The following is a 17,130-nucleotide window of genomic DNA, read 5'->3' as shown; positions in this document are numbered from 1 at the left end:
CAGTGCATGTCATAGAGATTGGTCGACTGGTCTGTCTGCTCCCTGGTGGTCAGCGCACATCATAGCAAGCGGTTGAGAGCCAAAGCATATCATTAGCATATTATGCTTTGATTGGTTGAACGGACGACTGGACACTTAGCATATTAGGCTTTTATTATATAGGATGTTCTTTTAAGATTTTCATGAAAAACAGTATGGAGTTTCCTCAGAAAATTAAATATGGAACTGCCATTTGATCCAGTAAATCACCTGGGAATATAGCCTAAGAAATCCAAAACACCAATCAGAAAGAATGTATGCACCCCTATGTTCATAGCAGTGCAATTTAACAATAGCTAAGATCTGGAAACAGCCCAAGTGCCCATCAGTAGATGAGTGGATAAAAAGGCTGTAGTACACATTTATACCATGGAATACTACACAGCAGTAAAAAAGAAGGATCTCTTACCCTTTGAGACAGCATGGAGGGACCTGGAGAGTATTATGCTAAATGAAATAAGCCAGTCAGAGAAAGACAAGTATCAAATGATCTCACTCATATATGGAATCTAATGAACAAAGTAGATCCAGAGACATAGAAGCATGGAACAGACTGTCGAATCTCAGGGAAGGCAGAAAAAGATGGGTGGATGGAAAGAGATTAACCAAAGAATTTGTATGCATACATGCATAACCCATGGACACAGATATAGGGGAGTGAAGGGGTTGGTGAAGGCCTGGGGTGGGAAGTAGGGATTGGCTAGAAGAGGTCAATGGGAGAAAAAAGTGAACCTATGTAATATTTTCAACAATAAAGATTTTAAAAAAAGATTTTCGGATAGCTTTATATTTGTGAAAATAGTAAAAACATGCCTTAACTCTATAAAAATTAATCCCTTTAAACAAAATTCTATATATTTTTTCACAAAATCTTTTCCTATACCAGATATATCTTGATGGCTCGTCTCTTTATCTTTTCTAAACATTCCTTAAAATTCATTTGAAATATGAAAATGTCCAATAAATCATTCAAAATGACATTTTTAAAATATAAGATGTCAAATCCTCTCAAATTGTAAAATACGTATTAAAAATTTTAAGCTGAGTACCATGTATACATAAGCTTTTCTATAAAAGATCAGAATACTAACACAGTTTGTGGTCTAATAAAACTAAATATACCCTTCTTTAAAAAACACATTAAATCATGCATGAAAAAGATTTTCTTTTCAAATTGCGTATGCTCCACATGCTGTTTCACATGGCAAAGCTTTGCATGCCTGGCTCAAGTGCCAGTTGACACCTCAGCTGGATATCAATGCACACGCTCTGACCCCCCTTGCAGCTTGTCACTTCTTAACTGTTTCAGAAGTAGAAGGTTTATTCAGCACCTCCCTCAAATGCTGTCCACTGCCCATCATCCCGCTATTTAATCATAAACAAGTTACTCTTCTTGACAGTACCACAGCCAGACTGAGAGCCAGAAAGAATAGTTTGCTACAACTGGAATTTCAACTTTTAGGCTCAATTAATTCTGTTGTCAAAATAAGTAACTTCTCTTAGCACCTAGATTTTATGCTAGGTCACAAGGGCAATTTAGTTTGCATAAAAGTAAATAAGACCATTTTGGCTGTCTCCTGATATTCTTTACACATTATCTAAAAATGCTATCATGAGATCAATTAAAGGCAGAAGAAATTAAAGGCAGACCTCCAAAAAGTCAACTATCGAAAGCAAAACAATTCTTACATATGATGCTTTAATAACCAGGTAGAAATAAATTACTGCTATAAAAAAAGTTAACCACCAAAGAATATTACAAACTGTTGAACAAAAATAGACAGAGGTAGAACCAAGATATCCGCGTAGGGAGTAGACCTGTACTGCTGCCTCCCACAACATCATTGAAACTACCAACTATAAGACAAACAACCACCATTCAAACCATGGGGAAGTTGGCCCAGTGGAAGTTCTACAACTGGAAGGAGAGAAGGAAGCGCAGTGAGACTGAGTAGGAGCTACAGAGCCGCCAAAAACAGAGGTACACAGTCGGACGCCAGGCGGGCTGCAATTGGATGCGTGGTTTTTTTTCAATCGGATTGCTCGGGGCGGGTCTCTGAGGCCCCAGGCCCCACGGGGAGAGGCGGCACAGCCTTGCAGCGGTCGGAAAGCCAGGGAGGCTCTGGCGCGCAGCTGCTCGCTGACACTGGGGAATGCCAAGTCCCGATGTCCTAGAGAGGCGAGGAGCCGCGGAGACTCCGCCTTTGCTATTTGCCCTGCCCTGGCGACTCCCTGAGACCCCGCCCTACTCAATTTACATTCCCATCCAGGCTGTGCCAGAGGCACAAGAGGAAACGCCTGACTTATATGCATGCATATAAGAATAACCAATGGACACAAGACTTTAGGGGGTAGGAGCCGGGGGAATGTCAAGGGGGGGGGGGGGGGGGGGAAGGAGACATATGTAATACTCTTTGTAATACTTCAAGAAATAAAAATTATTAAAAAAAAAAAATAGAGGTAAAGAAGCATCCAACAGACTGTCAAACTACAGTGGGAAGGTAGAGGAGGGTTGGCGGGGCGGGTAAGAGATCAACCAAAGGACTTGTATGCATGCATATAAGCACAACCAACAGACGTGCAGACACGGGGGTGGGGGCATTGAGGGCAAGTGCCGGGGGATAGGGGAGGCTGGGGGAGGTCAATGGGGAAAACAAAGGGGGAGACATATGTACTACTATTTGTAATACCTTAAACAATAAAATAAATTTTTTTAAAAAAAAAATTTCTTATAAAAAAAATTCATCTCAATCTAATTTGTATCAAAACTTTTAAGAAATGCTAGAGGGAAAAAAAGACAATTTATTTAACAGTAATCTTTAATCATGACAAATATTCTGTGGAATGATGGAAAGTATAAAAAATGGTGAAATATTTAATAGTTCCCATTGTTTTGGTATCATTTCTAAATCTCAGGTCACCAACAGGGCAAGTTTACAACTTTGTCTAATTAAAAACTAGCCTCAAAACTCAAATAGTAAATCTGGATTACTCAAATCAAGCATGTTCCTGCATATCCCCAAAACCACAGAACACTTGGTTCTAATTAGAAGCCAAAACAAACATGCACAGACCCCAAAATCTAACAAAAAGAATGATAGTGAAGGGGGTAGGGAAAGAGGGAGGAGAGAAAGATACCTGTGACTCATAATGAGAGTCAATGTCATGTTCTCAGGCTTGCTCCTGGGTCTGTGCAACTCAACACAGCCACATTCCTACATGCCTGGGATGGTCAACCAGGCAAGCTAACATGAAAAGGGGCGTCAAACTCCAGCTTGTGGTGTTATGGAAAGGGCATGGAGGCTCAAGTTCTGGTTTTACTGGTTGATTACCTTGGACTAGTTACCTTCTCTTTCGGAACCTAAGTCATATCATTTATAAAAATGATATGAGGGCTAACAATAATACCTTTTGCCATATTTGCTTTCTCTTTCTCTCAACACATACCTAATAGTACACACATTCTTTTTTTTTTCTTGCCTGCCAATTCATTTACAAGTAAGTTACATCAAAATGCCACTTCATTTCTAGAATATTTACTTTAATAAAGGGCTTGTTAAAAAATTCCCTCAAACCAATGGTCCCAAATCCCAACTTCTAGTACAATGCTTCCTGCACCAGAATCAACAAGAGGTCTTGTTCAACCACAAACTGCTGGGCTCCACCCCCACAGTGTCCTACTTGGAAGGTCTAGGTTGGTGCTTAGGAATATGCATTTTTAACAAATTCCCATGGCCCTAGGATCACACTTTGAAATTTACAGACCTAGCGAACCCCTCGGTCCATTGCCAGATAGTCAGTACATCTAGAGTGTGTTTCTCCAATTTTATTGTGAATACAAACTGCCGGCGAATCTTATTAAAATGCAGATTCTGATGCAGTAGGACTGGGATAGGGTTTGAGATTCTACATTTATAACAAGCATCCAATGATGTAATGCTCCAGGTTCTCAACAATGGCTGCACATTACAAGCAGATGAGAAATTAAAAAATATAGTGGTACCAAGGCCCATCCTAGACCAATGAAATCAGTATTTCTGGGATAGTGCACTGTCTGTATGTCTGTACTTATTTTGTTGTTGTTAATCCTCACATGAGGATATTTTTTCCACTGCTTTTCAGAGAGAGTGGAAGAGAAGGTGGGATGGGAGGAGGGAAGGGGAGGGGAAGAAAGAGAGAGAGAGACAGAGACAGAGACAGAGACAGAGATATGCTAGAGAGACACACTTAAAGGTGCCCAGATTAGGGTAGGGAGCAAACCCACCACCCAGTTATGTGTCCTTGACAGGAAATCAACCCCAGACCCTTCAGTGCATGGGGCAATACTCTAACCACTGAACACACTGACCAGAAGTGCACTTTTTTTTAAAAGAGAAATGAAAAGGGAAGATATTTCTATAAATGATTCTCATATGTACCCAAGGCTTGAGAACCAGTGATGAGGCAAACTTAAGAACCCTGTTCTTAAATCAGAGAAACAGAATTTTAACCATGGAATTTCAGTCACCGTGAAACCTTCCAAATTTTCATCTAGTTCTCCAAACAGAATCTTAGCATCCTATCTAATAAAAGAGGAACATGGTAATTGGCGTACGACAGCTACCCTTCCCATTGGCTAATCAGCAAGATATGCAAATTAACTGCCAGCCAAGATGGCGGCCAGCAGCCAGGCAGCTTGAAACTAACATGAGGCTTGCTTGCTTCAGTGACGGAGGACTCCAACGTTCCCCACCTGCCGCTGCAGGCCTCTGAGCTGCACTCAAAGCAACTATGTAACAAATATAGAGGCTAAAGAAAACCCCAGAAACCTCCTTTAGTCCGCCGGCTTCAGCCAGCAGGATCGCAACATTGTAAACAAAGGCCAGAAACCTGATTTCAGAAGCGGAGGCCTAAGAGCTGGAGCCAAGCCTCAAAGCTAAAGCTGGCCCAGAATAAAAAGAAAAAAAAAGAAAAAAAGGAGCGGTTGGGAGCTTCAGTCATCCCCAGCCTGAAAACAGCCCTCAGCCCCTCACCCAGACTGGCCAGGCACCCCAGTGGGGACCCCCACCCTGAAGACTGTGTGACCTGCTGCAAACAGCCATCATCCCCTCACCCAGGCTGGCCAGGCACCCCAGTGGGGACCCCCACCCTGATCCAGGACACCCTTCAGGGCAAACCAGCCGGCACCCACCCGTGCACCGGGCCTCTATCCTATATAGTAAAAGGGTAATATGCCTCCCAGCACTGGGATCAACGTGACAGGGGGCAGCGCCCAAACCCCCTGATCACCCTGAGGCTGTGTGTGTGACAGGGGGCAGGGCCATAACCTCCCTATCCGCCCTGCTCTGTTCGTGACAGGGGAAGGCGCCCCAACCCCCTGATCAGCCCTGCTCTGTGCCTGATAGGGGGGAGCTCCCCAACCCCCTGATTGCTCTGCAGCTCTGTGTGTGACAGGGTGCGGCGCCCCAATCCCCTGATCAGCCCTGCCCTGAGTGTGAGAGTGGCGGCGCCTTAACCCTCTGATTGGCCCTGCTCTGTGGGTAATAGAGGGCGGAGCCCCAAGCCCCTGATCTGCCCTGCTCTGTGCGTGACAGGGGGAGCTCCCCAACCCCCTGATGGGCCCTGCTCTGTGCGTGACAGGGTACGGAGCCCCAACCCCCCTGATGGGCCCTGCTCTGTGCGTGACAGGAGGCAGTGCCCCAACCCCCGATTGGCCCTGCTCTGTGCGTGACAGGGTATGGAGCCCCAACCCCCCGATGGGCCCTGCACTGTGTGTGACAGGGGCTGGCGCTGCAACCTCCCCATGGACCCTGCCTTGAATGTGGCAGGGGGCGGTGCCCCAACCCCCCAATCGGCCCTACCCTGAGCGTGACTGAGGGTGGCATTGCAACCTCCCGATCTGCCCTGCTCTGTGCATGACGGGGCGGCGCCCCAACTCCCCAATTGGCCCTGCTCTGAGCCTGACCAGGGGCTGCACCTAGGGATTGGGCCTGCCCTCTGCCACCCGGGAGCGGGCCTAAGCCATCAGGTCGTTATCTCTCGAGGGGTCCCAGACTGCGGAGAGGGCACAGGCCGGGCTGAGGGGCCCCCCCTCCCCACCGAGTGCACAAATATTTGTGCACCGGGTCTCTAGTTGAAATATAATCTCCTCCTATATCCAAAATCTGGCAATGCCTTCATACCCCCAAACTGAGTCATGTTTTCACCCTCTGTGATCCTGATAAAACCTTGGGCAATTATACTCACTCACTTTTCTCTAGTTACTTCCCCCTTCTCCACAGGTGCTGCAGAAGCCATGCATATACTGAATGACCTAGTCAGAACTGACTGGACTAGAAAGATCACCTGACTCAAGATTTCCTGAACCAGATTCTTTCTCCCAGAAATTTGGAAATGATCAAAAACCTGGACTAATTCTGAGCTGTGGCTGCAATGAACAAAAAATAAAAGTACCTAAAAATTATTAGGAGGTGCCTGAGAAAGCAAAGAAAGCCATTCTGCAGAGGTTACTAGTAAATAAAGGAAAAATGAGACCTAGTATGCCTACAGGTATGGGTTTCTTTCTGCAGCCTGGCTCCATTCCTGATTTTGGATCCTTGGGATACCTTGGTTTGTTTCCAATCAATTTCCTTTAAAGTTCAAATTGGCTTGAGTTAGCTTCTTTTACATAATGCAAAAAGAACTAAAACTCTGTCCTTGTTATTATGCACATGTAAAAATTATAATCAGCTTACTTTTTCATATTTTGTTGCCACTGTTTATATATTAACATTTTAATAGCTATTTCAAATTAGAGAATTCAGCTTTCCTTAAACAAAGCCTGCACAAAAACAGTTTAATCTTTAGTTCACAATTTAGGATTATTATTATGAGGTTCAGTTACTGTGATATGACTGCAGATGTAGCTGGTGCAGAATGTCAAATTAAATGGTTTCTGAACCGAAGAACAGCAAAATCAGCTGTTGAAGAAAGATTATGTGTGGTTATGAGGTACAAAATTCTAATCTTATCCTATCCTATATCATAAAAGGGTAATATGCAAATCAACCAAATGGCAGAATGACCAGTCGCTATGATGCGCACTGACCACCAGGGAGCAGACGCTCAATGCAGGAGCTGCCCTCTGGTGGTCAGTGCACTCCCATAGGGGGAGCACCGCTCAGCCAGAAGCCCTGAGCCGGGCTCATGGCTGGTGAACATAGCGGTGGTGGCAGGAGCCTCTCCCGCCTCCACAGCAGCGCTAAGGATGTCCAACTACTGGCTTAGGCCCGCTCCCCTATGGGGAGGGAGCGGGTCTAAGCCATCAGTCGGACATCCCCTGAGGGTTCCGGACTGAGAGAGGGCACAGGCTGGGCTGAGGGAACACCCCCCCCACACCTCTCCCACTGCCAGTGCACAAATTTCGTGCACCAGGCCTCTAGTGTATTACAACATCTCTGCTACTATACTACACAAGACATGTTCTCTCTAACACAGGTAGTCAAACACTTTCTGTGGAGTAAGACAGTAAATATTTTAGTCTCTGTGGGCCATAAGTTCTGTTACAACTACTGAACTCTACTGTTGTATGTAGTGTGAAAGCAGCCACAGACAATACACAAACATGTGAATGTGTTAAAAAAATCTTTTATGGACACTCAAATCTGGTTTTTTGTAATTTTCATATATCATAAATACTACTCTTCTTTTAATTTTTCTCCTAATCATTTAAAAATGTAAAACCATTCTTTGCTTATAGGCCTTACAAAAATAAGCAGAGTTAAATATGGCTCAATGGTCATAGTTTGTCGACTCCTGCTCTAAAAGATATAAAAGAATCATTATCAAATGGCACATATATCCCACAGGGCAGAGTTATACACCTCTGCCCTAGGTGGCTAGGACACAATAGGTAGAAGTGTACTCCTTCACAGAGTAGAGCTTTTCTATTTTATTTCCTGTGAGGGCTCTCCTCCTTTACTCTCCTATTTGTGCTAATCTACATTATTCTCTCCCCTAATCATTATTCATTCTTCTTTCCTCTTTTTCTGGTCACTGCCCCTTACTATTGAATAGAAAAACCAAGTAATCACAGGATATCTGGTATGGTTTATGGGTCTCTGGCTCTTAGCTATTTTTAATTTTGCTTTCTACACAAGGGTTTCTGCTTCTCTGATTAAAAAAATAATAAATGGTGAGGGTAGTGGTAAGAAGTTCTATTTACAGGTTTGACATTATTCCAAATCCTTAATGGGTCTAAAAAGATCACTAAATTTTATTTTTTTTAATTATTTGCTTTACCCTATACTTTAAAATAATACACCTAATGTAGAAGCCAAAATATTCTAAATACCTAAACTAGTCAATTTCATTTAAGCAGTCTGACCACAGAAATATCATTTTTCCCTTTTTCTTTGTTGCTGATTATTTTTTATATCTATCTTTCTCAGGCTTTTCCTATTTGTTTCTTCAAACACAGTATAATCTCTGGAAGTCAAAAAATTGAAGCTATACACCTATATTGCTATATAATGAAAATACAATAAGCATTTCAACATAACCTTTTCTCTAAACATATTAAGCACTGGCCTACCAACTTTTCATTTTAAGTTACCCTTTTGTTTCTTATAAATTAAAAACTTGCTTAACTTTTATGAATTATAAACAATATACAGAATTTTACAGAAAGATGGTGTGCCCTCCTTGGGGGACACCCATACAAATCTCCTTTTCAAGTGAATTTTCTTTCTTCTAAACTCTAAGGGTCTCCATGAGACTTGCAACCAGGGGAGCAATGGGCAGTGGCTGCTTGTCTGGGCTAACCCCCTGGGTCCTGTCTCCAAGCCCCCTTTTCTCTGACTTTCCAGTGTACTGACATGACAGCAGCCCCACATTGGCTCCCTTCTTTCCCATAACGTCTCTAGAGAGCCAAAGCAGCCCTGCCCAGGCTCTCTCCTGTTGCTGCTTCTTAGGCACTTCCTTGTTTCACTGTCCCCAGCTTTAATAAATATACTCTTAAAATCATAAAATAAATTAATTAACTAATTAATTAAGCAGAATGACTATAAAACAGGAAACTTTAAAAACATGGACTTTAATCTCCTTTGGCAACTAAAATAGATGAGAACAGGTAGAAATACTAGATAATGTTATTAGAACATAAAAAGATAGTCAAAATTAGAAAACACCTGTTTTTTCATGACCCTTTCAGACGAGAGGTGTTTTGATATTTCAAGCATCCAATTACAGTGACTCAAATTCCAGAAGAGCCAAGCAGTACTATACTAAAAAAAGTAATGTCAAAAGCAGTATGGGGGTTCCTCAAAAATATAAAAGTAGAACCACCGTAAGATCCAGCAATTCTGAGTATTTATCTGAAAGAAATGAAATCTCTATCTCAAAAAATATATCTGCACCCCCCCACCCCCCGTGTTCACTGCAGCTCTATTTACAATAGCCAAGACACAGAAACAACCTAAATGTCCACTTACAGATGAATGGATCAAAAAATGTGGTGTATATATACAATGGAATATTATTCAGCCATAACAAAGAAGAAAAGTCTGTTCTATGACAATATGGATGGAACTTGAGGGTATTACGCTAAGTGAAATAAGTCAGAGAAAGACAAATACTGTATAATCTTATATGTGGAATCTAAAAAGAAATACAAAGAACAGGTTAGGGGTTGTCAGAGGTGGGGAGTGGGAGATTAGAAAAAATGGGTGAAAGTAGTAAAAAAGCTATAAACTTCCAGTTACAAAGTCAAAAAGTCCTGGAGATGTAATACACAGCATGGTGACTACACTTAACAATATTGTACCGTGTATTTGAAAGGTATGAAAGTAGTTCTTAAAAGTTCTTACCATGAGAAAAAAAAATTGTAACTATGTGTGGGGATGGATATTTAAACTAAACTTATTTTGGTAATCATTTTGCAATAAGTACAATATATCAAATCATCACAAACTAATACAATATTATATGTCAATTATATATCAATTTAAAAAGTAATGACAAAAATGTCATTGCATATAATTAGTATAAAATAGTCTCAACGAATAGGGAAAAAATGTCAATGCTCTCAGTGTTTGACACAGAATAACTGGAGACAAAGTTAGGGGTTATATCTTCCAACAGGTAACAGACTAAAAAAAAAAGTCATTTTAGCCCTAACCAGTTTGGCTCAGTGGATAGAGCGTCAGCCTGCGGACTCAAGGGTCCCAGGTTTGATTCCGGTCAAGGGCATGTACCTTGGTTGCGGGCACATCCCCAGTAGGGGGTGTGCAGGAGGCAGCTGATTGATGTTTCGAACTCTCTATCCCTCTCCCTTCCTCTCTGCAAAAAATCAATAAAATGATATTTTTTTTAAAAAAAGTCATTTTACACCACAAGATAAATAACTTTTTGATTTACAAAGCTTTCTCATTATTTTTGTTGTTAATCCTCACCCAAGGATATTTTTTCCATTGATTTCTTTTTTAGAGAGAATGGAAGGGAGAGGTAGAGACAGAGAGAAACATCACTGTGAGGAAGACACCTAGATTGGTTGCCTCCTGTACACACGCCGACAGGGGCCAGGGATCGAGCCCGCAACCGAGGTGTGCCCCTGACCGGAATCCAACCCGGGAACCTTCAGTCCACGGGCTGACACTCTAACCACTGAACAAAACCAGCTAGGGTGGCTTACAAAATGTTTAAAGAACTGGGCCTCTTTTTAAAATGTGTAATCCATAGGACTAAAACTAATTTTAAAAGGACTTCATCCACCAGAGGGGGCACTTACAAAACAGGAGGAAAAAAAAAAATGTTAACAGCAATCAATAGTATACAAATTGAAGGTTAGAATACATCTTACAGAGCAAAATCCTTTAAGTCTGTGAATTCCATACAACCACATGTAAAATTGATTGCTATTTTTCTGAGAAACTCAAAATTTTCATCGTATGGGTTCCAAGGCTCATTTGTTCATGTGTTCACAAACCGAACAAATACATGTGTAAGAGCTAAAACTAGTCACCCATAGCAAGTCAACTAGAGAAGTGATATTTATCTTTCCAACAAATCCCACACTCTCCCTCCTTTTTTTAAGGTTAGTACTAGGACCAGCTTTTTGAAAGTTAGTCACAATGTCAACAGTCATCCTGAAACAGTCACCTAATTCTGGGTCTAGTGATTCTAGACAAGCCCATGTCATCACCATTCTTGGACTCCCTCTCACCATTTAGCTTCAGAAATTTTCTACATCTTAGTATATCCTGAGGCCAGTAAATTTAAATTTATAAAGAAATAATATCCATTATTAACTACCTATTAATTAGGAATGTATTAATTTTTTGAAAATAACATCTATTAAGTACTCAATAAATGTAACATTATCTCATGTAAACCTCACGACCCCATGAGGTTAAGTACTATTATTATCCTCCCTTTACAGATGAGGGCATTAAGGCTTAAAGATCTCAATGCTAGTAAAGAGTGGACCACAAACTACAGGGCTAAATACTGTCCTGTACCACAAATAAGAAAACTGAAATTTTTATTGAGGTAATTGTAGATTCACATACAGCTGTTTAAAAAAAAAAATACATGGTGATCCCTTGTACACCTGTGCTTGGTTTCCTACATTTTGGAAAACTACACTATAACGTAGCAAACAAGATACTGATAATGATAATGATAAAATCTACCAATCTTGTTTAGATTTCTAAGGCATTTTTAACCGGCTGATACATCTTTGCTTTTATTCTATGAACACTTGGAAATGCTCTATATAAAATTCTACTTGTTCCCCAATTGTTTTTACTCTCTTAATTGGTCTTCACTTATAATTTAATCTCTTTTTAAGGAATTTTAGGGTTTCTCGTTGTTTAATAATTATGTATCTCAATATCCTATTCTCTCTATATATGTAAACTAACTAGAATCCTGGCATTTAATCCCAGCTCTGACATGTACTAGTTTAGGTAAATCATTTAGCCTCTCAACATTTCTCTCAACCTACCCTCAAAGAGTTGTTGAAGATCAGTTTGCCTGCAAAGTGATTAGAACAGTACCTGGCTAACTTAGCAGAATAAAGTGCTCACTAAACTTTAACTATAACTTACTATTTGTTCACCAAAACTTTTCAAACAGCAAATCCATTCATTCCAGCCTCCGTAATATGCTAACCTTATCCATTTTGTCACTAATTCATCAAAAAAAATGTACTGTTTACACATAAAGATGATAAACAGATGAATCAAATATATAACTTTTCTTCACAAGCACACAATTATAAAATTTTTTTGTTAATTCTCACCCGAGGATATTTTTTTCCACTGATTTTTTTGAGAGAGAATGGAAGGGAAGAGGAGAGAGAGGGAGAGAGGGAAAGAGAAGCGGGGAAGGGGAAAGCGCAACATCGATGTGAGAGAGACACATCGATTGGTTGCCTCCTGCACAAGCCCTGACCAGGGCCGGGGATCGAGCCTGCAACCAAGATATAATAATATACACTTGATCAGAATCAAATCCTAAACCCTTCGGTGCGCAGGCCAACGCTCTAACCCACTGAGCCAAACAGCTAGGGCATACAATTATTAAAATTTAAGGTAATGGCAACAATGCCAAAAAAAAGTGTTGTTAAAGTTCTCTGGCACTTTTGATGGCGGAAGTAACATGTGACCTGACTCTTTAAGAATTTTTTCTTTAGACAAATAAATGGGAAGACATGGGGTAGAAAAGGAGTGGGATATAACATTTTCTAGAATAAGGACATAGGGCAACTAAGATACCAAGAGAAAAGAAGGGACTTGTATAGGAAACAGCAAACAGTTTAGGCTGACTGCACTGAAGGGTGGCTATAAAAGGAATAATGGAAAATAAGACTGAAGACTGGTCAAGGCCTAATCCTGAAAGGCTTCGAATCCAAGTCCAGAATCTAAGTTTCACTCTGTCTATAATAAAAAGTTAAAGATTTATGAGTAGCACAATTACGAGTTCAAAATTGTAGAGTCAAAACATGAATGTGCTATAACATGTAAAGTGGATTGCTGTGCTAGTATTTAGAAACCTGCTGCTGCAATTAATCAGGTAAGTAGAGAGAGCATGGAAAGAAGGGCTGAAGGGAAAATCTAACAATTGAATTAACATGACTTGAAACTTGATGAAATGTGGGAAGAATAAAGTAAAGAAGATTTTGGTTTCAAGCCTTAGTTCTGTGAACTGCACTGAGGAAAAATGGTTCCTGTACTTCTCTAAAAATACTTGTCTATTTTCCTGAATTCCAAACCATACTTTCTTCACTGGACTGAATTATTTTTACCTGTGAAACCAATATTGTAGAGTAACTAACAGATTGAAGAAATGTGGAAGACTATGATAAACAGGAGAAGGGACTGAGCTTATTATATTTGATATATCATAACATGCTTATTAAAAGTAAGATTCAGGATACCTATAAACATCTGTTCATAAAACAGGAACCAGGATTCCCGTATTCATTTGTTCACTGCTGTATCCTCAGTGTCTACCGGTACACAATTGCCGGGAATACTTGTTAGCACTCTACTCTGTTTTAAAAATGGCCTTCTGTTGCTAATTTATTTTAAAAATATATAAACTGCAACATATTAACTTAGTAAAGGTTATAATAACCATTTTAAGTAATACTAAATTGTTAACCACTAAAGGTTAAAACAAAAATCTTAATTTTCAACATATCATCAGACACAAAGTAAATGATACCTAAGATTTGACACAAATTTTCAGGTATCTCCCAAGCTCCATTTTGCAGTTTTGCAATTTAAAGGCAAACACATTAGTTGCTGGATGGGAAACATGAATACATTTCCTTGCAGAGTTTATCATCTTACCAGGTCTTTCCTTCCCAGTGCCTTTTGACTCAGCAAATTTTTGTATCAAGCTTTCAACTGTAGTGTTAGCCATATTATTTATAAATTCTTCATGGACCTATTAAAATGAGATAAAGATAAATTCTTTCTTTTTCTGTACATATTCTTACTGTCAGACAAAACTTCCACAAAGCAATTAAAATTCATTACACCAAATGTGCATTTTTTGAGCCAGAGCCTTTAAGAACTTTCATTTACTAAGCATGGTCTGTTGCCTATCTTACACTGTTAGTAGTACTGTGGGTACCAATCACTGTTTACGTGAACCCCTTAGATATGGCTGTACAACCTTAGAAATAAATGCAGCTTCTTGTTTCTTGAAATGTTTTAGAACATAATCCTTATGATAAATAAAAATTGCACAGGCAATTAAAAGTTTTAGATCTTTAATAATAAAGAATAACAGATTTCATCTTTCTCTATTATATTTCAATGCATCCCAAATTGTGATCATTAAACTGCCTTTACATTTTTGGAAAATTTCTAAGTACAAGTTCTATAACTTACAGCTGCTGTTCTAAATTTTAAAACAGTAAAACTTCAAAAAAGATATATTAAAAAATTGGTAACTTCAGAATTTTAACATAAAGAGAACTGAACATAGTTAACTTTAAAAATTAATTTGAATTATCATCCCTGATGACCAATCAAAAATCCAGTTTATTTTACAGTTAATACATGTAAACACATATTTTTTAAATATATTTTTATTGATTTCAGAGAGGAAGGGAGGAAAGAGAGACAGAAACATCAATGATGAGAGAGAATCATTGATAGGCTGCCTTCTGCATGCCTCCTACGGGGGATTGAGCCCTCAACCTGGGCATGTGGCCTTGACCAGAATTGAACCTGGGACCCTTCAGTCCACAGGCTGGTGCTCTATCCACTGAGCCAAACTGGCTAGGGCTGTAAATTCATATTTTTTATCTGAAATAATTCAGTATCATGTTATGAGTTTGGAATTTTTAAAGAGTCATAAATGAACATAAAATGTTCATGAATCAGTTCATGAAGTAAAAACCTACCTGGCCTATTTGCAAATGAATTTCCTTTACAGCATTTGACAAGGATCCTATAATTTCCTTTATGTGAATGAGATGAGTTTCTTCAATGTCTTGAAATTTCTGAGTAACAAATATAAAAAGTAACATATAAAATATGTATACACACATTCACATAAATACTAAAATCAAAAGATCTTTTAGAAGTTATCTCTATACAGCTAACCAAATTTAGCAAGTTATTCATTATGTAATATTTAGCAATGCTTCTAGACCAGCTGTGGGCAAACTACGGCCCGAGGGCCGGATCTGGCCCGTTTGAAATGAATAAAACTATTGAAAAATAAGACCGTACCCTTTTATGTAATGATGTTTACTTTGAATTTATATTAGTTCACACAAACACTCCATCCATGCTTTTGTTCCGGCCCTCTGGTCCAGTTTAAGAACCCATTGTGGCCCTCGAGTCAAAAAGTTTGCCCACCCCTGTCTAGACAAATGGGTTTAGTAAACATACTGAAATATAGCAGAGAAAAGTTACCTTTTTGTTGTGCCATTTCTCAGGTAAACATGAACTTTTTCAGTTTGAACATAACACAAATTAAAACCTATTATCATGGTCAGAAAATAAGAAGACCCAGAAGATATGGGTGTCTGTCATAAAAACCAAGGGAGAAGTGTTTCAAAAACTGAAAAACTGCAGTTTACTTCTAAACACTTTACAATCTAGCCCACAGGCTCTCAAAATGTCTTTCTAATCCTCAAAAATGTTAATATGTAGTCTTCAAAAGATATTCTGTGGTCAAATAAATTTGGGAAGTCTATAAACTCTTTCTTAGCAGTTCTCAACTGAAGGTGGGGATACATCAGATCACCAGGGGAATGTTTTCAAACTACAAAACACACAGATCCTCCACTACTACCTGGGGGTGGGGGTGGAAAGAGGTGAGAATGCTGTTTGGAAGAAATTCCCGGGTTATTCAGGTATTTATTCCCCAATAAGAAAACTACTGCTAGACTTGGCTTCATAATAAATATTAAAAAGTCTGAAAATTATTGCATACCAAAATTTATTTTGCCTAACCCAGTGTTTTCCAAAATTTTTTGACCAAACCACCCTGTTTGTCTTTCTTCATCTCTGAATATCTATTAATATCTCACAGAACAATCTTCCTCAAAACAGGATTTGGGAAATGCTGAACTAGCCATTTTCAAACAAAATACATTTGTTAAGTATTATGCACTAAGCAAAATAAGCCAGTCAGAGAAATCACATGATCGCATTCATATGTGAAATCTAATGAACAAAATAATCTGATGAACAAAATTTCAGAGGGAAGGGGGGGAGGGGGAGATTAACTGGGGAACTTATATGCATACTAGAGAACCCCGCAGAACCCTGGCGGAAGCTGTGCAGAGTGGCCGCTGGGCCCCGCCTCCACTGTGCACGCAGCCATCTTGTGACAGCGTGAGGGCATGAGGATCACCTAGGCTTTTATTAGTAAGATATGCATAGCCCATGGACACAGCAATAGTATGGTGAATCAGGCTTGGGAGTGGAATGGATGGGGTCAATGGGAAAACAACAACAACAAAAAGAGAAGCATCTGTAATACTTTCAACAATAAAGATAAATTTAAAAAACACTAGAAAATACATTTGTCATTTCCATGCACAAGCCTGATTGATTACCCTTCCTGACCCCCTCTCCTCCTAAATTAAATCAGTTTTAAGAAATAGGTCTAAATGCTTCAGTTTTTTCCTCTGGTTAGTTTATCAAATTAAATTCCATCACCCCATATTTAATATCTAGTTTTCTTCAACACTGAATTCCATGATCAAAAATCAATAAGCCAAATGATCATGTCCATATTTGTGTTAAGCTTCTGAACTTAAAAAAAAAGTGCAATTACAGTTTGGGCAATAATACAATAATAATCCAAACACTTCAATCAGTTTTATTCATGAGAAATAACAGAGTTAGAGTGCTTATTTTGACTAATTTTGAACAAGTCAATGAGAATACCAACGGTGCAAGATCCTGAATTAGTCTTAAGAACTGAGGAATATTCAGCAGGAGCATGATTCTACTTTATGTTCATATTATAAAAGTCACCCTCAAATTTCTGTAACTTAATGAACCAGAGATTGTCTCATAGATAGGTAGACCAAAATCCAGGAAAGCTTGGTCAAAACTGCATATGATGACCCCTAATTCCAAGAAAATTGTACTACCT

General features: G+C 39.5%; 1 protein-coding gene across 4 annotated transcripts in view; it reads right to left on the bottom strand.

Moving 5' to 3' along the window:
- FCHO2 (FCH and mu domain containing endocytic adaptor 2) overlaps window positions 1–17,130 on the bottom strand; it is a 119,062-nt gene that overhangs the window by 56,397 nt on the left and 45,535 nt on the right. For all 4 annotated transcript variants that reach the window (XM_036310032.1, XM_036310035.1, XM_036310034.1 and 1 more), the window contains exons 7-8: window positions 14,918–15,016; window positions 13,854–13,950 (exon numbers count right to left, since the gene is read on the bottom strand). In XM_036310032.1, coding sequence (XP_036165925.1) covers window positions 13,854–13,950; window positions 14,918–15,016 — 196 coding nt within the window. The remainder of the gene's footprint in view (window positions 1–13,853; window positions 13,951–14,917; window positions 15,017–17,130) is intronic.

The sequence above is a fragment of the Myotis myotis genome, unplaced genomic scaffold, assembly GCF_014108235.1.
Source record: "Myotis myotis isolate mMyoMyo1 unplaced genomic scaffold, mMyoMyo1.p scaffold_m19_p_5, whole genome shotgun sequence".
In the NCBI taxonomy this organism is placed as follows: domain Eukaryota; kingdom Metazoa; phylum Chordata; class Mammalia; order Chiroptera; family Vespertilionidae; genus Myotis; species Myotis myotis.
This window is presented reverse-complemented; position numbering and strand designations above follow the sequence as displayed.